Source organism: Hydra vulgaris, chromosome 09 (genome assembly GCF_038396675.1).
Source record: "Hydra vulgaris chromosome 09, alternate assembly HydraT2T_AEP".
Lineage (NCBI taxonomy): Eukaryota > Metazoa > Cnidaria > Hydrozoa > Anthoathecata > Hydridae > Hydra > Hydra vulgaris.
This window is the reverse complement of record NC_088928.1, coordinates 24,429,165-24,455,571: the sequence shown is the minus strand read 5'-3', so window position 1 is coordinate 24,455,571 and position 26,407 is coordinate 24,429,165. Positions and strand designations below refer to the sequence as shown.

The window sequence follows — 26,407 nt, the reverse complement described above, 5'->3', positions numbered from 1 at the left end:
TACTATGTAATTTTGCCGTGTGTGCACAGTGGGTACAGGCTTAATCACGTTTAAATTATAAATATGAGTTAATCATTAGTTATATAAACCCTTGTAATGCTTATATGAAAACCGTATATAAAATATAAACGAGAAGTCTATTTGAAATACATATGAGTATTAGAGTAGGTTACTTTTATGGGTTCTTACGAGTTATTATTATTACGGTTTATTATTATTACGGGTTATTCTATACAGGTTATTAGACATCTCCTGCTAAAATACCATTCATATATTAGTTTGTTTTAGGTATGATGATGCTAGATTCAAATATAATATTTTAACTATAAGTTAATTTTCAATAAATTTTCAGTAAGGAGTATTCAATTTGTTATTAATGTTTTACACTCCAAAAAATCTCGACGTTAGTGTTTTTGGGTACAAAAACCTGAGTAATTAAACAATAATCTATTGTTTCCTTCCAGACTATACATTTATTCCATTTATATTCATTTTAACTTTCAAAAAATAAAGCGTAACAACTTTTGAAGCTCGGGATTCGAACAAGTTTTTGATAAAGTTTAAAATCTGCTAATTTGTATAAATTTAGTTAAAAATAGTAAAAAACAGTTTTGTTACTAAGTTGCTCTTACGTTTGTCGGTTGTCTGTTTTAAAGCCATGTATAGCATGAAAAAATAAAGGAAGTGTTCTATTAATATAACTGTTATATAAAATCTTTTTTTAATTAACTTTAAAGTAACTTTTGTATAAAGTTGACTATCATTAGGATGTATAGAATTTTATGCTGTAGCATAAAAGTTGAAAATATCACCCCCTCTCCCTTCCTGGTCTTTTTTCTTCCAATTTACAAACCCTATAATTTTCATAATGTCATTAGTTTAAGCAAATTTAAAACAGACAATATTATTCATTTTACAGTGTTATACTTTTGATTTTTATTTTATATTTTGATTAAAATTATCTCTCAATAATTTGGATTATTATTAGTTATAAAAATGTGTAATCATTTAAATAGCTATGTAGATTTATATGCAATAAAGTTACTGACGTAAATGTTTGTGGCATATCGAGCAACATTCATAAAAAAAAAATTTATTTTATTATCAGCATCATTAAAAATGGATCAGTTGATTAACCGTTAAACTGTTAAAAACTTTGAGCTTTAGTATCTGAATGTGGTATGACTAAAAAGTTACTTTCTTGATAAAAAACTTCATTTGAACAAGGGGATAATAGCGCATTTTAAGCTTTAATTTCTTTGTGAGCTTAATGCTTTTTCTACTATATGGTAGATATTTTAACGTATAACTTGTTGGTAGACATTTTACGTAATATTTTGTAGCAATTAATAGGCGAAAAGCTACATGGTTTACACACGCGTGTAAAATTCAAGTACTTTGGGAAATTAATGAATATAATTATTATTGCAAAACAAAATACCAGCACCTTGACAATGCATAGGAAAATATCTTTTTTGTAATTAATAGGAATTACGACAAATTTTAACAGCATAGTTAACACAATTATGACAAAAAAGTGGAGGTAACACAAATGTAACACCTTACCAGAACTTTATTTGGACGTTTAATAGCACAAATAATGTTGTGCATTTACTTGAAATAAAAATTAGTCTGAATAGTGTGTTTTTATTTAATATTAAATATCTCTGAAAAACGCCGTATGCCGGTTTGTCAATCATTTTTTAAGACAAGACATCGATAAAACAAGGTGTTGCTGAAAACAGAGGTGCATTTTAAATCAATTTTTATATTCTCTTTCTCTTTTATATATATATATATATATATATATATATATATATATATATATATATATATATATATATATATGTATGTATGTATGTATGTATGTATGTATGTATGTATGTATGTATGTATGTATGTATGTATGTATGTATGTATGTATGTATGTATGTATGTATGTATGTATGTATGTATGTATGTATGTATGTATGTATGTATGTATGTATGTATGTATGTATGTATGTATGTATGTATGTATGTATGTATGTATGTATGTATGTATGTATGTATGTATGTATGTATGTATGTATGTATGTATGTATGTATGAATGTATGTATATATATATATATACATATATATATATATATATATATATATATATATATATATATATATATATATATATATAATATATGTATATATATATATATGTAGAATAAAGAATAAAAACAATTCTTTAATGTATTTTTAAGTATTTTAAAGAAATGATATTAGATATGTAAATAACAATTTAACAAATAAAAAAATGATTGTATCGCAAATGGTTTCCTTCCTTGTGTTTCCTACAAATTACGACAGTCAGGATAATATTCTCATAATTTGTTTGTATCCGAGCAACTGTTTGGTAATTTGTAAACTTTAATTAAATTTATTACGTAAGTTTTTATACTGTTTTCTTAGACTTCTCATCAACTTTTTTAATTCGTGAATTTGTTTTCAACAATTGTTATTAAACAATAGTAATTAGAAACATTTTTTGTCGATTAAAAAAAATTGAACTTAGTTGGTTATAATTTTTTGTTTGGAAGATTCAGCGTTAAAGGTAATATTATAATTCTGGCCAAAGATGATAGTTTTTTGACATAAACCTTTAGAAATTGTATTTTTAAATGAAATGACATTTTAGAAAAGAATAATTTAGTGAAGTTATGTGTTGTTTTAATAAAATATTTATTTGTTGAAATAAATATCAGTTTTGTACCTCATATAAATTAGTTTACCTTTTTTGTGACTTTTTCGATACCATAATTATTTGTTAAAATTTACGCTATTAGCTTCCCAGCCAGCATTTGGTCCTAAAAAAACGTCTTTTGAACGTTCAAAAGACGTTTTTTTATGATTAAATGCAGTCAAGTAATCCAGCTACTTGACTGCGATAGCTTATTAATAAACTAAAGTTTCGAAGTAACTTAAGAAAACTAAAGAAATAAACTATAGAATAAACAAACACCCTAAAATATAAAATGGTATTAAAACATTTTGAAAGGACGCAAAATATTTTTGAAAATCACAAAACATTACTCCTTTTTAATATTATTTAATGTTAGTATTATATAACTTTTAAAAAAGCAAGTTCTTTAAGAAAAATTTCTTGAATCAAAGTTTATAAAAACCTTTTTTGTGCAGTAAATAACGCGTAACAATTATAATCAAAATTAATTGACTGTAAAAATAACTAATCAAAGTTGTATAAATGCAAGTAACTTTTCAAAAGCTATGTTATATGATCTACGCTCTAAAAGAAAAACAACCATGTTCATTTTTTTGCTTGAATTCGACTCCTTTACAACGGAGACCATCAGGAGTCTAAGATTGTGCAAGTCAATAAATGGAGATCTATCGAAGTCTAAAATTGTTATGTAGAGACCTATATGAGTCTAGGATTGCGTGTGTCAGTAAATGTAGAACTTTAGGAGTCTTAGACTTTAAAACCTTAAAAACTGATTGATTCAATTTCTAATAAAGGTAGTGAACTCCAGTCGTTGACAATTCGATTTGTGAAAAATTTAATCTTATTGTTTTAACTTTACCGTTAATGTTGTTAAATGAATCTTATATACATCTCAAATTATTTAAATGAATCTTATATACATCTCAGATCAGTTAGATAATTCATATATACATCTCAGATCAGTTAAATAAATCTTATATACATCTCAGATCAATTAAATGAATCTTATATACATCTCAGATCAGTTAAATAAATATTCATAAATCATTCATATTCTTTATAATTATAAACATCGTTTATGATATTTATGTTATACTATTAAACTTATGGTATAATTCATATAACTTTTAAAGTGTTTGTTTTTATTATTAATTATTAAACTTTAGTCGCTAATTTCTTATAACATAAAAACGTAAATATAACACTATAGTTATCTTGCTATGTATTGTTAACCTTAAAACCGGAAATAGAATATAACGAAGATTTTAAAATTAAAATTTGTAAAAAAACGTTATCAAACTCAACGTCAGCAAAACTCAACTTTATCAAAATTCATCGCCAGCAAAATTGTCTTCAGTTGCGATTTAATGGGTTTGTGTGTGCGGTACACCCCTCTCTCCTAACTTCTCCTCCAAAGAAGGCTACTTTCAACTTTCAATCGGTTTTTTAAAAAATGAAGTCGTTTAGTCGGCATTTGACATATTTCAGTCGGCAGATTTTTAGTTTTAAGGACTTTATTTTTACTTTTTAGAAAGCAGTTGGCAGTTTATAAGAATTTGCCTTTTATCTTTACATATTTTAAGAATAGTTTGAATGGAATTGGACATTAAGACACCTTTGGTACCTAAATAAACCATTAGCTGGGATAAATATCTTTTTCCTAATACTATAAGATTAATTTTATATTTTTGTTACCTGTGTTTATTTTGTGTTACTTTAGTTTGAGTAATTAATTGTTTTATAATTTATTAAAATTGGAGACAGAAAACGTGTAATAAGTCATCTTGCCCCGGTCATAACGAAGGTTTAGCGTAATAATCAAAAAAGAAAAAAAACAATCCATTATTGTAAATTATATATATATATATATACCTTTAAAATATGTTTAATGTATATATATATTTATAATAATATTTATAGCAATTGATTGTTTTGTTTTTTTATGCAAAACCTCTGTGCATTACGCAAAAAATGCTATAAACATAATAAACGTTTTTTTTTGTTTATAGCATTGGTTCCAAATAACAAATTTATAAATTTTTATTACAACTTTTTCTACAAATTAAAAATTCATGCAGACAATGAATCAATAAAACATGCTGACAAAGTATTTTAGCTTCATGGCCAACAGTTTTGCAGTAATTTTATAACAAGTTGTTATAATAGAAATTAAACTCATTATTAAAGGTTTGCTAAATCTTGAAATGATTAGGAAGTATTTACAAAAAACTTTCACTGCAATAAACGTTCTTGAAATATCTGCTTTCACTTCGATTAAAAATTACAACAGTGAAATTTTTTTTGCATTTTCAAAATGGCTGGGTTTCTTCAATTGCTTATTTTGTAAAGTTTTAAAAAAAATAAAAAGCTTGTATCCAATATGCCAATAAAATCAACTAATATTAACAAAAAACAAAGAAAACATATATATGACCCATGGTTAAAAAATGATCCATAAAAAGGTTAATTAGATATTAGGAAGGAAAATGGTGAACTTTTAGGCTAGGAATTGTTTATAGTAGTTTTTATAAAAAACTTTTTTGGCATTTTATTAATTTCTTTTTTATTTTTTATTTTATTAATTTCTTTTTTAGTGTAATTTTTAAGACTTTCTAATCTTAACATGTTTTTTTTATGAAATAAGTAATATGGGTTAACGTTTCTTTAAATGATACCAGATCTTTTAATGATAAGCCATCTTTGCTCCTCAAAATAATCAACTATAACTCGAAAATTATGATAGTGTCTATTGGCACGGCCGCATTGAACAACTTCTAAAAAAGACTATTGGCACGGCCGACGTATAAACAGTTATGAAAAGGTGTTTGCACGGTCAAATTTGCAAAGTTTAAAATAGGACTGCATCGTAGCTTTAGAATTAATTAATAGGTACAACAAAACAAATTGAAAACTGAAATGGAAGATCTGAAAGAATATGACAGCTTTGATAGTTACATAGAATTCTCCGCCATTCTAAAAGAACAGGAAAAGAACAAGTAAAATTGAAAACGAATTTTTAAAAGCCAATACTTTTATATGTTATTAAAACACAAATTTTGCAATTAGTTTTTTTTGATATTACTATTTTAATTTATTAACATTCGGCTGTAAGCTTGCGGAAAAAAACGGAAAAAATTCAGGAAGAGGCGGGTTTCGAATCTTAGAAATTCAGCTTACGTCGTAAACGCTCTATCAAAATAAGCTAAATGCACGTATACGTCCGTAAATAATTAATATACTTATTTATAAATTTTAATTCTTCTTTTCATATAAAAAATAAACTTAATTAAAATTAAGTAAATTAATTGACTTATTGCAAAACTAATTATTGAATATTGGATTGTCATCAAGTAAAAGTATGTATACAAAACTTGAAGAAAACCTATCATCAGGAAGTGACTCAAAAATTGATTGCAAGATTTGATTTCGCGGTCGTGCGAATAGTCTTTTTAGATTGGAACACAGCGGTTTTACAGTGGTTTGAAACAATCAAAAAGTGGCATTAATTCAAGATTTGTGAAAATCAGATATAAAAAGTTCTGATTATGCAAGATTGTTGCAAATTAGTCATATTTTGATGTTCTGAAAGAATTTTTTTTTAGACCACTTGGCGCTTCCCCGCAGATGCTCAAAGTTGCCATTTTTTAAAGAACAATTGTTTAGTGAAAAAGCAATAATTTCGAACTTTTATTTTATTTCTTAAACCGCACCTGTGAACTTCCATATATTATATATCAATCGGAAGAATGTTAAACAGGCTTTCAGAGTTTATTGTTAAATATGTTTTAAAACTGCATGTTATGTCGTAAAAATGTAGAGAAAGATAACTTTTTAGACTAGGAAATAATAGCATGTTTGAATGTGACTTTTATTAAATTCTGTATGTTTCTGTAAAAATCTGAATACGTATGGATAAACTTCGACCCTTCTTGTTTTAATCCAATATAGGTTTTGATGCCGCCCGGACCCGCCCAAGAATAACTATTTTCAATTTAAAAATGTTTCTACATAAATTAATTAATTTCTTTTTTTTTATAAAGCATGACTGTCATTTTCAATCAAATTGCATAATATTGTCATGAAAAGATATATTTGTGGTAACTTTAAGACTTACAATTAATATAACCTCAAAATACTTCCTTTAAATTAATATAACCTCAAAAGCTTTCGCAAGTTGAATGAATTTACAAAAAACCTTTTTGTCGATTTAAAATTGTGTAAATAAATAATAAAGTACAAATGGTCTTAAATGAAGTTAAAGAATAAAGAATTTATTTCTTTTGTGACCAGTGATGTTATTAAAATGTCGGAATGTTTAAACTTTTTGGAGAAGAAGAATGTTATGAAAATTGAAGGTGCTAAAGAAAAAGAATTAGAAATCGATTTTACTTAAATTAGAATTGAAATTACTTAAATTGATTTTTTTTTTTTTTTTTACATAAAACATGACAGTCATTTTTATTCAGTGCTAAAAATGACGCTCCAATTTTATTTTTTAATATATTTCTTAGCATACATAAAATAAAATTATTAGATTAAAAGCGTAATCAAAAAGATCAATTTTTTAAAAAAAATACAAAAGAGGTTTTCGCCAAGTAAGGAGACTTGCAGAATAAGAAAAAAACATTCAAAATAGAAGCACTGATATCATTTAAAAATAATGGTTTCGAATTATTTTAATTAAAAGTAAATTTCGAAGTTACAGCTGAGTATTTATTCGCTATCGAATAAACTGCTATCGGCTTCTATATCAACGCAATCTAATTTTCGATAAAATCAATTACTTCAGGTAAAACCTCTTCATTAACATCCTTACTTCTTGTGGAATTTTCGATCAGTAAAAAGTTACAATATCTCTTCTGGTAGTACTGATATACATACAGACTTGAATTTGAATAGACTTGAAAAAGAATCTGATTTTTCTAAACCTCAACAAAAAACATTAGTTAAGTTGTTAGTTCTTGAGGTTTTTCTTGCATGATCCATACAACCTTTTCTATGACATTTGTGAAGACTTTCTCCAGCATTTTCGCCAAAAGTTCCAACAAAATTAATTCAACCATGATTTGAGCTCCATTAGCTAACACTTTATGAACACAAGTAGGAATTTTATACCATGAATATTTCTCATTTTTAATTAAAACAATTTGTGGACAATAATTTTCAAATTTGACTGGATCAATTGGAATTTGACAAGACAAACATATTAATATTGTTCTTAAATGGACAATAAGATTAATATCTATATCCAAAATTACTGATAACAATGTCGGATTAGAAAATCCTCGCCGTGCAGTATTGCCTTTATTAAATGAACCAGTACCACCTGGATGGGGTTTGTCTACGTGTAAATTTAATTTTTCCCAACATCTAATTTTGTATTTTTCTGCTATTGCTTAATATCCAATTTGTACGACAAATGAAGGGGGTATTCCATGAAATGGATCCAGCAATGAAGTGGACTTATTCCAAAGAGAAAAAATGCTTTCTCAGAGTTAAATAATTTGTTTGTGTAGTTTTCAATGTGACTCATTTCAGTAGGTGTTGCTTTACAAAGCAGACACAATTGATAAGACGGTGTTTCAGTGATTTCCGCTAAAACTTTTCAATCGATGTCTGTTAAAAAAAAAAGCTTTTGATATTAAGAACTTTTCCATTTGGTAACCATATTGTAATATCAGAAAGTAATTGTAATATCATTTATTTGTCGTTCAACAAAAAAAATTTTATTTCTAGAACAAGTTCTTTACTTTCTTTAGCATACTTTAAGATCATTGGTCTGCAAAATCTAACAGAATTAGGAGTTGGGTTTGCCCAAAACGCACCCCAGTCATATGTTTGAAAAAAGCGAATCATCTGATGAACTTTTAAATAACTCATCGACCTGTTGATCGAATTGGGAAAAATTACTGTCTCCATCAAATCCCCAATTTACAACAAAAATCAACTCAATTGAGTCCTTTTCTTTATTAGTAATTTTAGATATAATTTGCGCCTCTTGTGATTCTACTGTTCTTTAAACAGTATGTATTAGAAGATTTTGTAATGGCACATTTTCCTCCTTGTCAGAGATGTGAATATTATTTGGTCTACATTTTTTTTTAGATTCCAGAATATTGCAGTAAAACGGATAAATAGTTGCACCTCTCTCTTTACTTTCCAATCTTATCGCCATGTACTGAGATTTAGTAAAACCATAATTTAATAGAAAAGCGAGTCCCTCTCCTGGAGATATTTTTTTTATTTCTTTGTCAATGTTTTTACTGATATCATATGCTAATTGTTGGTCTTGTAGAATGCAGATAATAATTTTTCTAAGTTCTTATTACCTGTTTGTTTGGCTGAGTATCTTGCTGTTTCAAGTATATACTTTGCATCATATTCAGCTTTTTTAGACAAATTAGAATTTGCTATTCTTTTAGCTCGTTTACCTTTATCTTTAAAAGGCAATGTATGCTGCCCTATCTTTAATTCTGGCCTTTCTAATACGTTTGAGAGTTTCCAGATAAATTCAAAATTAAATTCATGTTCTAACCAGAAAATTGACTTTTTATGAAATTTATACTTGGAGTATTGAACATCCTTCGTTTTTTATTTGTACGAGGCTTGTAATGTTGATAATTTTTCTAATTCTTTTTCTTGAGTACCTTCAATTTTCATAACATTCTTCTCCTCCAAAAATTTTAAACATTCCGACGTTTTAATAACATCACCAGTCACAAAAGTAATAAAATCTTTATTCTTTAACTTCATTTAAGACAATTTGTACTTTATTATTTATTTACACAATTTTAAATTGACAAAAAGATTTTTTGTAAATTCTTTCGGGCAGCATTTTGTAAATTTCTTTTCGGGCGGCATCAAAACCTATATTGGATTAAAACAAGAAGGGTCGAAGTTTATCCATACGTATTCAGATTTTTACAGAAACATACAGAATTTAATAAAAGTCACATTCAAACATGCTATTATTTCCTAGTCTAAAAAGTTATCTTTCTCTACATTTTTACGACATAACATGCAGTTTTAAAACATATTTAACAATAAACTCTGAAAGCCTGTTTAACATTCTTCCGATTGATATATAATATATGGAAGTTCACAGGTGCGGTTTAAGAAATAAAATAAAAGTTCGAAATTATTGCTTTTTCACTAAACAATTGTTCTTTAAAAAATGGCAACTTTGAGCATCTGCGGGGAAGCGCCAAGTGGTCTAAAAAAAAATTCTTTCAGAACATCAAAATATGACTAATTTGCAACAATCTTGCATAATCAGAATTTTTTATATCTGATTTTCACAAATCTTGAACTAATGCCACTTTTTGATTATTTCAAACTACCGTGCGTTCGAGCGAATAGCCTTTTCAGAATTGAAACACGGCGGCCGTGCGAATAGCATCGGCCGAAAATTATTTTATTTGGTGGAGGGGGTTAATACCCCGCCTCTGGACGCGCGTTGAGTAAAGTATGTTTAAAAAACCATTTGCAACTATAGTAAGTATAAATAGTAATGATTATAATAATATGTGATGATAATAATAATAACATTAATAATAATGATAATAATAAAAATAATAATAATAATATTAATAATAATAATAGTATAGTGTACGGTATTGATATGAATAAGTAATATTTAGAATAGAAATCGACTTTTTGCTTGGTAACTGCCAGCTTTTCTAGCTAACGATACTCGTGGTCAAATTACTATCTTTATTATTACGAACATTGCTACCTAGTCGCTATACACCGGGTGGTAGTCACATCAAGTATTTATAATATATGTATGTATTCGACTTATATAAGTATACCACTTAAGTATTATAAATACTTAAGTGGCATAAATACTATACTATAGTGCTATACATATGTAAGTCGTATACATACATATATTAAAAATACTTGATGTGAATACCACCCGGTACATACACTTAAGTATTATAAATAACAAAGCCAAGTGTGTAGCTAACGCATGTGTTGCGGATCAAATTTTCTTGACGGGTCTCTTAAGTTTTATTGAAATTTTTGTCCTCAAATTTTCAAAGTATGTTTATTAATTTATTTATGAGAGCCCTAGCTAAAATTATAAAGTTTAAAGAATAGACAACTTAGTTTGAACGTAGTTTGTCAAACTGACACAGGCAATAAATCAATATTTATACATATAACACTGCCATTTTAAATTTACCTTATGTTTAAAAAATTACTTAAACTGTATCCTGGAGCAACTATTTTGCTACCATTCAGGAAAACATTTTGTATTTAGCGCAAATTTTACTCAAGATATCCTTGTTTTAACTAAGGTAAGACAAATTATGCTGACTCGACATCAAAAGGTGCAACGTTTAATAGAATTTCCATATATAAAAAAATAATAACAACTTTGAGACAATAAAGATAAAAAGTTAGATTTAATGAGGGTATCATTGCACTGAGGGTATCATTGCACAAATTTAATAAGGGTATCATTGCACTGAGCATGCAGTGATGGATTTGGCTAGCAATATTTTGAAAGGATTTATGGACAATAATTATACACATGAAGTTTTTGTTCATTTATCAAAGGCATTCGACACCGTCGATCACGAAATCCTCCTCCATAAATTAAAAAATTATGGAATTCAAAATTCTAATATAAAATGGCTAGTCTTATTTACAAAATCGTAAGCAATGTTTGACGTATTATTTAATTTTTACGCAGTTAGAAGTTATTAGTTGTTGTGTCCCTCAGGGCTCAAAACTTGGCCCTCTGCTATTTCTCTTATATATTAATGACATACACTTATCCTCTAAATTCTTTAATTTTCTCCTTTTTGCTGATGATAGTAATTTTTTTTTTCGGGGTCTAATTTAAAATTTGTTTTTTCTACTGTAAACACAGAGCTAATAAATCTCAATGACTGTTTAAAGCCAATAAACTGCCCGTAAACATTGATAAAACTAAATACACAACTTCACAAAACTTTCGAAAACTGATAACACACCCCTGAAACTTGCTGATTTATTTATAAACAACATTAAAGTAAAAAGAGTTCATTCAATGAAAATCCTAGGTATAATATTTGACGATCATTTAAATTGGAAAAATCATATCCAATTAGTGGAAAACAACATTTCAAAAGCTCTTGGGATCCTTTTCAAAACGAAGCACTTTTTGAATATAATGTGCTTAAAAAGCTTGTTCTTTTCATTTATTCATAGCCAAATTAGTTATTGTAATGTAGCGTGGGCAAGTAATTATTCATCTTTAAAAAAAATTTATAGCAAACAAAAGCAAGCGAGCCGAATTTGATTAAGTCTGGTAGGGTACCTTGTACCAGCTTTTGTACAGCATTTAGGTCAAGTCTAATGGCACAATAACAAATCCGACGCTCAAGGTCAATAATAAATTCATGGTTGCGATATTTTGAATAAAGTCGACCACATTTTTTGCGACCCCAAAGCCTCTGTTCAGGAATTCTGCTTAGTATTTTTTCTTTCTTTTATAACAAAGAATAGGCTTTTTAAAGCATTTTTATGATTCGTCCGATGGTACTTTTGCTACAACCAAGTCTTCTAGAAGCCTTTGAAAGTGACACACCTCTTCGATTGTTAAACATTTTCCTTAATTTGATGCCGTTGTTTTGTGTATTAAGAGTAGGCCTTCTTTTACTTCCAGCTTTGCGACCCAATGGTTTATTTTGATCGTAACTGTTCATATATCTATAAATTGTAGCTTTTGAGTAGCCCTCCATCTTGAAATGGTTCCAAACAATGTGTTTTCCATCTTCATGTTTTTTTTTATAAAAATTATACACACGACTTTTTAAGGTTTGTTGATTTGACATTTAAATTGTTATCTAAACAAAAAATAATCAAAGAATTTATATGCTAATTGAAAGAGGAAAGATAGAGCTTTCATTTGATACCAAATACTAATTATTTTATCAAGCTTACTAATTAAATATCGCTAATTCAAGTTAGTCTCAAATTTTATGGAACAGGTGTTACGTAAAACTTTATTGAAATTTTCACGAACATAGGAGCAGGGTGATGCAGTGTCTTCTACTTGCTCCTGTCAGAATAAAAAGATTTAATTTTTAATTTTTACAAAAAACATTGTAAAATGATAGTTAATTGACGAAATATATATATATATATATATATATATATATATATATATATATATATATATATATATATATATATATATATATATATATATATATATATATATATATATATATATAATAATAATAATATAACCATCATAAAATTTTGATTTTTTTAAAGTTTTTTCCATTACTTGGAGCCTTATAAAACAATTGAAAACTCTGAATACAGTGAACTGCCAATCAGTGTTTTAGTACTGATGCAATAACAGTTATGGATATTATTTGAACGCAAGTTATATCTTCATAAATAAAGTAAATTTGGAAAAAAAAGTAAAGTTTATTTTTATATTTGAACTTGAAACTAAGAACATCATAAAAATTAAAATTAAGTTCCTCATATTTTTCGTCACATTAGTTGGATTATTATCTACTAATATAATATAATAATACTAATATAATATAATAATACTAATATAATACTAAAATAATAGAAGTAGAATATTACTTATATAGTTTTAACTGGATGGCTTTGCAAATTTTATAATTAATAAATTACTGTCACTGATTAATTTTGTTTTGTGTGTTCGACTATGAAAAAGACTAAAGGAAAGTTTTTTTAAGAACAAAAATACAAAAATGAGTATGATACTTATAATATTGCAGATGATATTGAAGCAGATATTTCAGATATGTTTAATTCAATGATCTCTTGTATATATTTCTTTGTTCTGTTGTTATATGGTTAATAAGCAACATAAGAAACTTTTATCGATAGATTTATTGATTGATCTTTTGTTTTGACCACACACATTTTATGAAATAAAACATAATTATTGTATTATCAGCATACATATTAAAAATAGATAATAAAATAATCTCTCTATATATATCCTGGTGGGAAATGAGCTTGCGACTAGCTAGCTTGATAGCGATTTTCAAGTGATTTTTTTTTTCTTATTTTAATTTTTCCTAAGGCCTTTAACATCTTTAAAAGTTCGATTTTTAGTGTTGAGTCTATTATAATTATGAGAATAATTAAATTTTAAACATTGCGATTTTGTAGCAATGTGTCGCTTGCTACCGTAGCTTTGTAGTTAGCTACAAAATATCTACAAATCTACACCTGGTTGATAGCTACATATCAAAATTTTTTAGACAGCAATTTTATTACGATATGACGCTAGCTGCAATAGCCAGTAGATCTTTAGCTTTTTAAGCTAGCTGTCCTCGTAGCCAAATCGCTGTCTTTATCTTTACAAATATCGATAGCTTTTCGCTAACTTCAAAAAGCTAGCGACCCTCGTGGCCAAATCGCTGTCTCTATCGTTACGATTACAGCTAGCTATTCGCTAGCCGATTTCCCACCGGGAAACTGTTCAATAATAAAATCTGTTGTTGATTTCCCATCGGGATATATCATTGGTACAAACTAACCCTTTAACAGTTCCGTGTTTTTTTAAGTTACGGTCGCTAATTCCAGCTTTTTTTTGAACTGGTCTCTAAATATCCCGTATTTTTAAAAAACATCGTGCTTTTTTTACTTATAAATTAAAAAATTTTTCTTACTATTTTCAACACTGTTATTTTTTCAACATTTTCACTTTTTGTTTGATATTCGGCAAAGTACGGAATTGCAATAAGTCCTAGGCTACATTCTACACATTTATATCTTCAATCTTTTTGAACTTTGTGTTTGTAACATACCAAACAATTTTTCGCAGCATTAATCTTTCATTATCAATTTCATTAATCATTCATCAAACAAATCTTTTTATTAATCATTCATCAAGTATATCTATCTCTTTGTGAGTAAAAATTCGCTTTTTTGATAATGATTTTTGCATTGAAAAAACTTCCATATCTGCCATATTTAAAATTAAAGTGAACACGTGTAAAAGTGAATTATTGAAACAAAAGCTGTGTAAATATGTAGTAATAAATTTTATGACGATTAAACGTACAATTACTGATGAACAATAAGGAAATATGAGGAGATGCTTAAAGCCGTAATATTATGGCATGAACATTATGAAACTACTTTTTTAAAGGTTTCAAAAAACGGTCCTTAGTGATCTCTGAAGGACCCCCACGCTCAATACTAAAAAAACTCAACTCTTTATTAATGACTAACTGATTTCTATTATTCGAGTTATTTTTTAATAATTTATAAATTCAGCAATTGATATCATAATGTTTAGTTTTGAAAGTGATATACCGTGGTCTGTGAATCAAATGGCTTTGATTCAGTAGACAACGGTTTCAGTAGTCATCTAATACGCCCAGTACCTGCTCAACATTATCAAAATAGTAAAATATTTTATTTGTAAACTCATTGGTAACTTACTCAGTCGAACAACTTTTTTGAAAACCAATATAGTTTTTATTTGAGTTACTTTTTACACAACTTTTATATATATACATATATATATATATATATATATATATATATATATATATATATATATATATATATATATATATATATATATATATATATATATATATATATACAAACACTAATTTTATTTTAATCTTTATTTTTTTTGAAAACAATGTTTATAAAATTTGTTCGTTTTTTTATCACCTTCATTCTTTAGCTTTAAAAGTTTAAGCTAAATTATAGAAGTAGCCGTAAAATTATTAAATGATCGATTTGGATGACCGATTCGGAAGTATAGACGAGTTTACGTTTTCTTAAAACTCCTTATATACTTTATAAGTTCTCGAGAATCTTTTACCTTAATTTCTTTTTGTGACGTCGTGTAACTTATAGTTAGAATTTCTATGTGGAAGACCGGGAAATGATTTAGGAAATTAGCAATGAAAGATTCAAAATTTGGATTATAAGAATAGCTTGTTAATATTTTTGATAGTAGAAAATTTTTTTTCGTATTTTGTGTTTGCGTATTTTATGTTGGTTTAAAAATAGATTTAAATTAAACTTAAGTAATGATTCAAAAAACATTTTATGTTAGAAAATTTTCCGTGACAAAAAGCATTCATGTTTATATCACCAACGAATAAAATATGTTTACACGATCGTGATGTAATGATTCTGAAGCTATTTATAAAGTTATTATGATTACCACATAACGGCCAATATAATAAGGATATTAGAAACGACTTTCCAATTTTATTTAGAATTTCTTTGCAAGTGATTTTTTCTTCTAAATTTGAATTTTTAAAGAATATAAAATAGAAACTCTGCTGCGATTGCCACTCAATCATGACTGCCATTGCCACTCAATCATGGCTGCCATTGCCACTCAATCATGGCTGGCTAATCAATGTAATAACGAATTTTTAAATAAGTTTCCAAAGCACATATTACATCAAATAGAAAATTTAAAATAAAATATTGTTCTAAATTATTTATAAAACTGTGTTAGTTTTAGATTTTTAAAGATGTTTTTTATTTGTTTAGATTTTTTATAACAGCATTATCAAACGTCCAGTATTGACAATGTTGTTGAACATTAACATTTTAGAAATGTTTGTTTACATTTATTGAAATTACTTTGCTATGTCAACAATCAGTGAAATTACTTATTCTAAATATTTTCTTTCAAGTGATAACGAATACCAATCTCTTTATGGGTGACCAAACAAGTCAAATTTCCATTTATGCTTACAAAATATTTTTATCTTGGTTACGATATGTAGCTATCGAATGTTGTACTGTTAGCTATAAAGCTAGATTATTTACCGACCAGCTTACTAGATTTATTCTTTAATAGCAGTTATCTACAAATTTACCTTTGTGTCAAAATAATTTAATAATGTCAGCTAAAAGGCTGCAATATGGTGCTATCGATATGACGCAATAAAACTTCAATCGCAAGTTTAATTTATCTTGTCAATATTTTACAGCAAATACTAAAAACATTTTTTATAAAGGTGAAAATGTAAAAAAAAAAATTTAGTGTAATTATAATTGGCATATAAAATAATTTATAAAGACAAAATCAAACAGTAATGCTAGAAAACCAAACTGCACAAAAGTCGTTAAAAAATCTAGTCGCTAGCTCATTTTCCATAATAATATAAACAGTTTAAAAATGCACTTAGGTTTATAGTTTCTAATTCAATATATTTTATATCCTTTAAAAAAACACAAACAATATATTAGCTTTTAATTTAAGAAAATTACTCTGTGTGCTTAAAAAAAAAAAAGTAAAGATAATTACCAAAATAAAATAAAAATGTCTTTTTTACCACTAAAAGCTCTGGGGTCGTCCATAAAAGACGTCATTCAGAAATCAAACCAGAAGTCAAAGTTTATTGGCTCCTTTCTGCGAAGATTTTCATTGAACATAAGGCGCTATAATACTCTAAAATTCTCTGCGCACGAGAGCCAACATTCTCCTACTTCTTACCATTAGTTAAACTTAGCGTGACATCTTTTATGGATGATTTTAATAAGGTTGTAAATTATTTTTCCAGATGTAAAACAATTTCAACCTTTTTTATTAATTGATTACTCGAGAAAAAAAAAAATAATTTTAAGATTTTTATATTAAATATTGCTGAATATATATTATATGTGTGTTTGTGTGTTTGTGTGTGTGTATGTGTGTGTGTTTATATATATATATATATATATATATATATATATATATATATATATATATATATATATATATATATATATATGTATATATATATATATATATATATATATATATATATATATATATGTATATATATATATATATATATATATATATATATATTTATACCGGTACATCTAGTTTCACTTTCGGAATTAAAACCTGTATATATATATATATATATATATATATATATATATATATATATATATATATATATATATATATATATATATATATATAAATATATATATATATATATATATATATATATATATATATATCTATTCCAGCCGGCACAACATTATTATAGTTACGCATAGTTTCTGTTGCGTATTTAAAACCCTCTAAAACAAAAAGAATAACACGTGTCAAGAATAGGGTTTTCATTCCGTGAAATTAACCATTGCATTGATTTAAATTTGACTTTGAAACCTCATAAAACACGAGTTAAACTAGAGTGAAACTGCACGTGAAATAAATCTGTTTTTGGTTTACGTCTTGATCGTGACAAACACGTGTATATATACACGTGTTGTCTCTATTAAGAACTTTTTCGCCACTTCCCAACCCGTTCTCAACAAATATTTTTATTAGAAAATCAATTACTTGTTGTAGGTATATTCTTCTTGCCCGGCATAAAAACTCTTTGAATACGCCAGTGATAATATTAGGATTGTTATTTGAGTTAGGTTTTAAGTTGAATATTAGTTATTGCTTCTTTTCGATGTACTTAAAATTTAAAACCAAAAACAGATTTATATTATATATATATATATATATATATATATATATATATATATATATATATATATATATAGATAGATAGATAGATATATATATCCCAGCCGGCACACAAAATCCCGCCATAAAATACACTGTTGAATTTGAAAACCACCAAAAACAATATAATTTTCTAGATATTAATATTACAAATACAATGCATGGAGCTTTTAAATTCTAAGTACATCGAAAAGAAGCAATAACTAATATTCAACTTAAAACCTTACTCAAATAACAATCCTAATATTATCACTGGCGTATTCAAAGAGTTTTTATGCCGGGCAAAAAGAATATACCTACAACAAGTAATTGATTTTCTAATAAAAATATTTGTTGAGAACGGGTTGGTAAGTGGCGAAAAAGTTCTTAATAGAGATGATGGTAATAACGTGACAACAAAAACCTGGAGGCCATCTTTTATTAGATTATTTGACGTCAACATTTGAACATTTGAAAACCCATTTTTTGTATTTTCTTATGCTCTTTTTAATGTTATCTTTTTAACGGTTTATTTTTATTATAACAATTTTCTTTGTAACGATTTTTATTTATTATATTAGATAACGCTGATCACAATAGATCAGCGAAATATTGAACAATATATATCAAAATAAAAACAACTAAATATGTTTTAAAAAAAGTTTATACGCAACCGTATTTATTTAATTACATACATGTTATCGTTTAACAAGAAAATAACTTTCAAAGATTATATACAGAGCCGGCGAAAGTAGGTATCATGGTCGGGAGGGGGGAGTGCTATTTCAATTTTTTACCGACTGAAAAAAAACCCTCGTTTTTAAAATTTTTCCGACTGACTGGTCGACATTTGCCGACTGACTGTCTAAATCTGCCGACTAACTTGTACATTTGCCGAATGACTTGTTTAAAAGGGTTAAAATTGCCGACTAAATGATCGAAAAATTAATTGATGGGGTGGGGGGTGGGGTGGGAAGGTGTCACTATTGTTATTGATTATCTTTTACGATTAAAAAATTTTGATAAAATTGGTTTTTCATGAAAATAAAATTATCCAATTTACTATTTTTTTTTTAACCCAGTTAAGTCATCTAAATGGTTAAAATATTTGCTATATATATATATATAAGATTATACATATCAATCTACTTTATATATGTATTTTTATGTGTATTCTTATTAATTTATTTTTCTATGTATTTTTTTCATCGACAGATTTTAAACAAGTTTTACAATGAAAGCTAAACAACGAAAGACTGTCATTACGGTATTAGGAGTCTTCCAAATCTTATTTAGTATATGTTTGATAGCCATTGGTATATGGGGTTTTATAGTATGTCCAGCTCCAGTTGGAAAAACAGGCGCAGTACCATTTTGGATAGCTGGAATGGTACAAGTTTATTATATAACATTAATTTACAAAATCTAATAATTCAATATATAATTTTTTTTTTAGTTTTATATCTTTTTTAAAAAAATAAAAATTTTTCTTTCATTTAACTTTATTTCATATGAATATAGAGTTAAGAAAAAATAAATTTATTTTAATTTTAATTGTCGGAATTATTAAAAACTATAAATAAATAATGAAATATGTTTAAAATTATTTTGAATATATGAATCATGGTCATGCTATACTATGGCACTTTTGTAAACTATACCATGGTATAGTTTACAAAATAAATAATATTTATTGTAAAAATACTTTTTAATTTAGTGCTTGTTTAGCGGTTATGTTGCAATATTTTTCCCTAGAAATCGCACCAATATATGGGTATAAAAATATTTTTTTTTATATAAACAAATAAACAATCAATTTATACGTTTGAGTTTTTTAATATTATAATTAAAACTATATACTTTTTTAATATTTATTTTAGATATACCTTTTAATATGTACATGTATTATAAGTTGTATTGTATCGGCCGTGGTGACAAGCTGGATGTTTGTCATGTCACTTCGAGCGACAAATAATAGTGATTTAGTATTTTATGCTCTTGTGATGAGTTTTAACATTTTTATAATGTTAAATACAGCAATTTTATCAATTGTTGCGAGAATAGAAGCAGAGGTTTCTTTTTTAATATCACCAATAGCAATGGTAAGATTTAAAACTTTTTTTAAAAATACTTAACTTTTATCTTTTAAGTTCTTTAAACTAATTTATAAAGTTAATTAACATATTTTTTTGTATATTAGTTTGTATACAACAGACAACAGCAGTATTCTTAACTCGTTGTTAAAAATTTGTGTAAAACAAGCAACAGGAGTATTCTTAACTTGTTGTTAAAAATATGTTTAAAACAGACAACAGGAGTATTCTTAACTCGCTGTTAAAAATTTGTTTAAAACAGACAACAGGAGTATACTTAACTCGCTGTTAAAAATGTGTTTAAAACAGACAACAGGAGTATACTTAACTCGCTGTTAAAAATATGTTTAAAACAGACAACAGCAGTATTCTTAACTCGTTAAAAATTTGTTTAAAACAGACAACAGCAGTATTCTTAACTCGCTGTTAAAAATTTGTATAAAACAGACAACAGGAGTATACTTAACTCGCTGTTAAAAATTTGTTTAAAACTTTCTTTAGTAAATAAAATCTTTAAACTTTTTTATTTTTTAAAACACGTTTTTTTAAAAAAAAAATTAAATGAATATTAAAATGATTATTTTTGAAGAAGACTTTAAAATTAAAGAGTTAAAAATCCTATTTATGACGTCACGTAAAGTGTCTGGTGCCTTTTAAAGTATTTACAAATTAATGTAATAAAATATAAACTAAAAAAAAAAAAAAAAAACGAAAAAAAAGTTACCACAACCCAGTGGGCACAGGACCTAAAAAAGACGTTCAAAAGACGTCTTTTCCACGTACTAAAATTTAAAAAGTAAAAAATTCAAAGAATTTCATGGAAATAGATGTACCAGTTTGCTAAATGATTTAACTTTCTTAGTCTTTCCTGTTATCAGATTTGTCAAACCCCCTTACATTTAACTCTTTGTTAAATTTTTCCATATCCTTCCAAGTAAAAGTTGAAAAGATTGAGAAATTACAATTAAGACATTGAGAAATTACATTACAAATTACAGCAAAATAAAAACAAAATTGATGGTTATTTTTGACAAACTGGTGCATTAAGCAATTATATTGCAAAAAATACCAGCTTTTTTTTGTGCATAAGGTAATTTTCAGATATGGAGCAAACTTAAAAAATGGGTATGTTTATGCCTGTATAAAATAAAAATGTTTTGTAAAAAATTCTTATATTGGACCTGGGAACAATAGTAATCCAAAAACTTATATCCAACCCTAAATATGAAGTATTGTGTTTGATATTAGCTAACTTTAAATTTCATTTAATATAATAAAATTTGAAGTTATTTCAAATAACATTTAATATAATGTTTTAGTGTTCGAAAGTTTGAGGTTTGAAAGTTCGAAAGAGTATGTAAAGTTTAATACCTGCTAGTTTTATGAAATCCCATACAAAAAACAAAACAAAAAAAAACTGTCAAATTATATGAATTATAAACATAACAATTTTGAAAGGATCCAAACAAGTCTAAAACATAATTTAAATATATTTTCATATTTATATTTTCATTTTATATATTTATTCCATTAGATACAAAGATACATTGAAAATATTTTTCATTATTACCCATTTTAAAAGTTTATTATTTATAACTTACGTTTATACTTCATCTTTTTCTGGTGTGAAAAATTTCAATTAAAATAAGATAGAATATTAAAGAAAACTTTTAAACTTTGCACATTATTGTTTTAAGGTCTAATAATTCAATTCTGCGTGCAAAAGGAAAAAGGAGACGAGTAAAAAAATGTCGAAAATACACGACATTCGAATAATAATATTATTAACTATCAAATTTAAAGTTTAAACTTTTTTCCTTGGAAAAAAGTTTAAACTTTAAATATCCCCTCAAAAAATGAGCACTCGATTTATTATACTAGACTTGAAACCGTACTTTTCAAAAAAGTTGCAACTGCACCAATTTTATATTCCTTCTGCTGTAAAGTTATATTTCATGGATTATCTCCCTTTTTCATTTTGCGCACAGAAATATACTCACATATATGTCTAACTATGATCTAATTATTCCTGGAGTACCTTAACTCGATTATAATTTTATTTTATGTAACTGATTTTTTTTTTCGTGCTTACTGCACAAAAAAGTTGTTTTTTAAATTTATTATATTGTTTTTTATGTTTGAGTTTAATGTTTACTTTTATTTAGAGATCAACTTCTGTTATTAACCGTCAGCCATCGTCTATCAATCCTCCCCCGTATACGAATGGTAGTTTTCAGTTTGGAAACGTTGATTTTTTGCAATCAGAGCCAACAGTCGATGCTCCACCTCCATATGAACCGTAACACATTCAAACCAGAACAGCTCAACTTATTAATAAAGAAATTATCGAACTTAAAAATAATAATAAATAAAGAAATTATCGAACTATAAACTTTAAAAAAAAGAAGATGGAGAGTCATACGTTCCATTTTCTAGCAAAATTGCTCTTGCAGAACATCATTTAAAAGAATTCTTAAAAGTTATTTAAATACGTTTAATACAAAATTTTCAAAAATATTTAATATAATATTGTCAAAAAAGTTTTTTTTTTCGTTATAAGAATAGTTGCTTAATAGCTTAGTAGTTGTTGTTTAGTAGCATTGAAAAAAAGATTTGTGACAAACCAGTTTACTCTCAGGTGCTTAATACAAGGTGGGGTGGAAATAAAAAGTTGGGTAAGAACTTTTTGTCTAGATTTAATAAACAGGAAGGAGAGAGGAGGGATGGGGGTGGGGAGGAAATCTAATAAACTCAATGATAAAGATAAAAAAATTATTTTTATCAGTGATTTTTAAATTTTTACAGGCCAGTTACACTGAAAGTTTTTCTTATTTTAGTTTTGACAGTTTCTTTATTGATAACAAGTAAAAATTAATAAACGGGGTCTCTTAATAAGTTTGTGATGGGTAGAAATTTTTTCTAAAATTATTAAACGTCCTCTCGCGTATATTAATGCAAAGTTAAAAAAAAAAAGTCCATACCTGTTTTCAACAAACAAATTGATAAAAAAAAAATAGCTCATAAGCAATGTAAATTGCATAAACGTAATTCTCTATGGGCAAATCCTTAAAAGATACCATTGATTATTTTGGATCATGGCATGAATTAGATTTGATTTGAACGTTTTTGATTGTTTTTAAATCGTATTTTAAAGATATTTGCGCCGATTTTGTTGTTAGTAATAAAAAGAACAAGATAATTTAATTTATTATTATTATTGGCAGATAATAGATTTAATACTTTGTTTTTATTTATGTAATACTTATAAATTTAATTTCCATTGTAGATTTAATAATATTATGGTGTTTATTGGATAGATCTAAAAACTAGTGAGCATCTTCATTACTTGGAAATCAGTATGTCATCCACACCTCAGTTAAATAATTTTTTGAATATTACTTAGTAAGTGCCATTATACTTAAATATTATTAAAAGCTACAGTTAAAGTGCGTTATTTTCATGATACTCCAAAGATTCTTTAGCTATTATCACCACAAGATTGGTCCAGAACTATTAGCCAATATATATATATATATATATATATATATATATATATATAATATATATATATATATATATATATATATATAGAGCCTTCCGTTTCAAGTTTATCCAAATTAAACAACAAAAAAACAAAAACACATTTAAAGTTTTTTTAAGAGTGAAATCATATATAATGTTCAGCAGAAATGTATGACTGATTTGCCTCATTTGAATTATGGCGCTGATCTTAACTTTTTAACTTAGTATAGATTTTGAGTTAAACAACAGTTCTAGTTTTGTTGTTAAGGCGTTGTTAAGGTCAATAACTTTTGATAACTCTTAAAAAATCTAATTTTAAAATGATTTATGTTAATAAACAACACAAGATGGTTTCATAAAATGGAAAAGATAAAATTAAAAAAAAAAAAATAGTTCAAAATAGTTTTTGAGATTTTACTCTAAAATCAGGACTTTTTATTAGTGTACCGACTAGAATATGGCAGTTAAGATGTAATACTAAAACGATAGAATATGCAACATAGGCAACTGATGCGGAGATATTAGATGTGCTTCATTTATGCTGGTAGGTATGCAAGTATACATTTAATATGGTGCGAAAACAACTTATCCATGCAGTTTTAGGCCTTTTTTTAAATTTGATTATCAAGGTACTCCAAAAAATCCCTAAGGTATTGTCACAGAGAACCACGGAAGAAGATTCAACTAGAAAGTTCTTTCCTTATCGATAGTGAGAGTATGATTTGGTACTTGCATTGAACTGTTCAATTCTGAAGAACACGCTCTTATTTTATTTTTTATTAATTCCAAACCTTTCTGCAATTAATTGTAACATTAAAAAAAAACCGCTTTTTCAATCATCAAAACGTTCAAAAGTACTCACAAAGTTGCAAAATACATTTTTTCGGGATTAAAAATTTCACGACAACAGTCAAAATTTCACGAGATTTTTACCAGGGTGTAAAAAAAAATACGGAAATAAATATTTTATACTACACTGACGGATTACTAAAGGTAAGACACAGTACTGATATAAAAAGTAAGAAACAGCACTGATATAAAAGGTAAGAGACAGTACTGATAAAAATTTATTACAAACTATATCTATACAAGCTTTTTAGTTTACAACAAATTAAAAGTAAACACTTTAATAATTTGGAAAATTCTTGTCAACTTTTTTGCTCCAACTTAAAAAACCACCTTTTATATCCTTAATATTTACACATTCAGTTTTAATGTATTTTTCACGCTCAGTAAGAAAGTAGAGTACAGCTTTCTGAGAATCGTTTCCTCTTCTGCAAACAATGTACACTACATATAAAAACATAAAACATTTTTAAAAATATATTTCCATTAAAATAAAATCAAAGAAAAAATTTTTTTTTGTATTTCAAAATTAGTTTAGAGGCAACTAAACTAATATTTTAAAATGTATCAGCACTAAATAATCCTAAAGATAATAACCATTAGAACTAAACATGATTTATTTTAAACTTTTAAGAGAAAAAATGGGCGTATAAATAGGGCGCATGATTTTCGGTATTAATACAAGTGGTTCTAAAAAAAAAAGTTTTAAATTTCAAAAAAATGTTTAAGTTTACACTTATAAAGTTTCCATACTTTTTATGTGTAACTTAATAATGCAATTTACCATAAATTCTTGATTTTACACCTGTCTCACTAATTTAAACAAATAAGTCTTTTAAATACTGTTCTAATTTATTGGGTTTTACTGTGTAATAAATATTAATATTGAATCAAAGAAGTGGAGCCCATAATGCAATGAACTTTTTTATCGAAAATTTGCTGTCGACGTTGCTTTTAACGTCATCAAAAGATGAAAATAAGAAATTTAGGATTTGAACTTGAAACTCTGCACAACAACTTGTGTTTATTAGGAATGTTATATATTATCTGTTAAACAGATACCTAAAAAATAAAAGCTTTTAAGAATAATATAACTATTAACGTAAAAGGTTTAGTGGTTGCACAAACTAATATAATAACTAAGGCTTGTACGTTTAAATTGTTTATAATACATTATATTATACAAAAAAAAAAAAGTTAAAAAAATACAAAAATTAAAAAAAAAATTGACATCAGACCAATTGTTAATAAGGCTGCAAAGTATGCGACTACAAACCGATGCAATGGTGCATCCTTAATATAAGTATACACACGCACGCACGCACACACGAAAGCATTCCACTATTGTTAAACATATTTCTTAAAACATTTCATTGAAATTATAATTAAGTACATCGCCTTTGTATGCAATCTTTACACATTAAAAATCTTTTTTTTTAACACTCTACAAAAATAATACACAATAAAACTTGATCATCTAAAAAAGATTTTATTCTTTGTATTTTGTGAATATTTTACATTGCAGTTGAGAGAGATAAAGCTATAAATATGTTATACACAAGCTCAAAGAACAAGCTAACTCGGAAAACATCTAGTTTATGTTGTTTCACAAAAGTAATGTAAGTAAAAGTAACATATAACAACTTGAGCGTTTTATTGCTTTTTTAAAAAAATGCGAGATTCTTAAAGCGATTATAAAAATTTGACGAAAAGATGTGTATTTTTCGCTTATGGATCTTTATTATTTTACATTTTTTGTTGAAATA

At 26.4% G+C, this 26,407-nt stretch overlaps 2 protein-coding genes and 1 long non-coding RNA gene across 8 annotated transcripts in view; 1 reads left to right on the top strand and 2 right to left on the bottom strand.

Moving 5' to 3' along the window:
• The first annotated feature begins 1,525 nt into the window (after positions 1 to 1,525).
• On the top strand, positions 1,526 to 22,813 carry LOC101238258 (uncharacterized). Of its 2 annotated transcripts, none has more exons than XM_065805106.1 (5): positions 1,526 to 1,747; positions 19,396 to 19,570; positions 19,898 to 19,954; positions 20,061 to 20,282; positions 22,439 to 22,813. In XM_065805106.1, the coding sequence occupies exons 2-5, from the start codon at positions 19,415 to 19,417 to the stop codon at positions 22,574 to 22,576; spliced, it is 573 nt and encodes a 190-aa protein (XP_065661178.1). In that variant the 5' UTR covers positions 1,526 to 1,747; positions 19,396 to 19,414; the 3' UTR covers positions 22,577 to 22,813. The 2 variants fall into 2 exon arrangements, with proteins under 2 accessions (XP_065661178.1, XP_065661177.1); XM_065805105.1 differs by lacking the exon at positions 1,526 to 1,747 and adding an exon at positions 2,431 to 2,585 and having other exon boundaries at positions 22,439 to 22,768.
• On the bottom strand, positions 11,702 to 17,250 carry LOC136084664 (uncharacterized). 3 transcript variants are annotated; one of them, XR_010640739.1, is made up of 3 exons: positions 16,996 to 17,250; positions 12,651 to 12,768; positions 11,702 to 12,553 (listed from the first exon to the last, which is right to left on the bottom strand). It is a non-coding gene; the product is annotated as an uncharacterized LOC136084664 (long non-coding RNA). The 3 variants fall into 3 exon arrangements; XR_010640740.1 differs by having other exon boundaries at positions 17,024 to 17,247; XR_010640741.1 differs by lacking the exon at positions 16,996 to 17,250 and adding an exon at positions 14,375 to 15,082.
• Positions 22,814 to 24,848: 2,035 nt separating the features above from the next.
• The window catches only part of LOC100199634 (adenylyltransferase and sulfurtransferase MOCS3), a 46,967-nt gene continuing 45,408 nt past the window's right edge, over positions 24,849 to 26,407 (bottom strand). For all 3 annotated transcript variants that reach the window (XM_065805103.1, XM_065805102.1, XM_065805104.1), the window contains one exon: positions 24,849 to 25,085. In XM_065805103.1, coding sequence (XP_065661175.1) covers positions 24,922 to 25,085 — 164 coding nt within the window. In that variant the 3' untranslated portion in view covers positions 24,849 to 24,921. The remainder of the gene's footprint in view (positions 25,086 to 26,407) is intronic.

Bases quoted from the DNA above. Each gene is read 5' to 3' on its own strand.
- LOC101238258 (XM_065805106.1), top strand. From the start codon at position 19,415: ATGAAAGCTAAACAACGAAAGACTGTCATTACGGTATTAGGAGTCTTC. The intron at 19,955-20,060 runs GTATAAAAATAT...TATTTATTTTAG, and splicing joins GAAATCGCACCAATATATGG to ATATACCTTTTAATATGTAC. The intron at 20,283-22,438 runs GTAAGATTTAAA...ACTTTTATTTAG, and splicing joins TAATATCACCAATAGCAATG to AGATCAACTTCTGTTATTAA.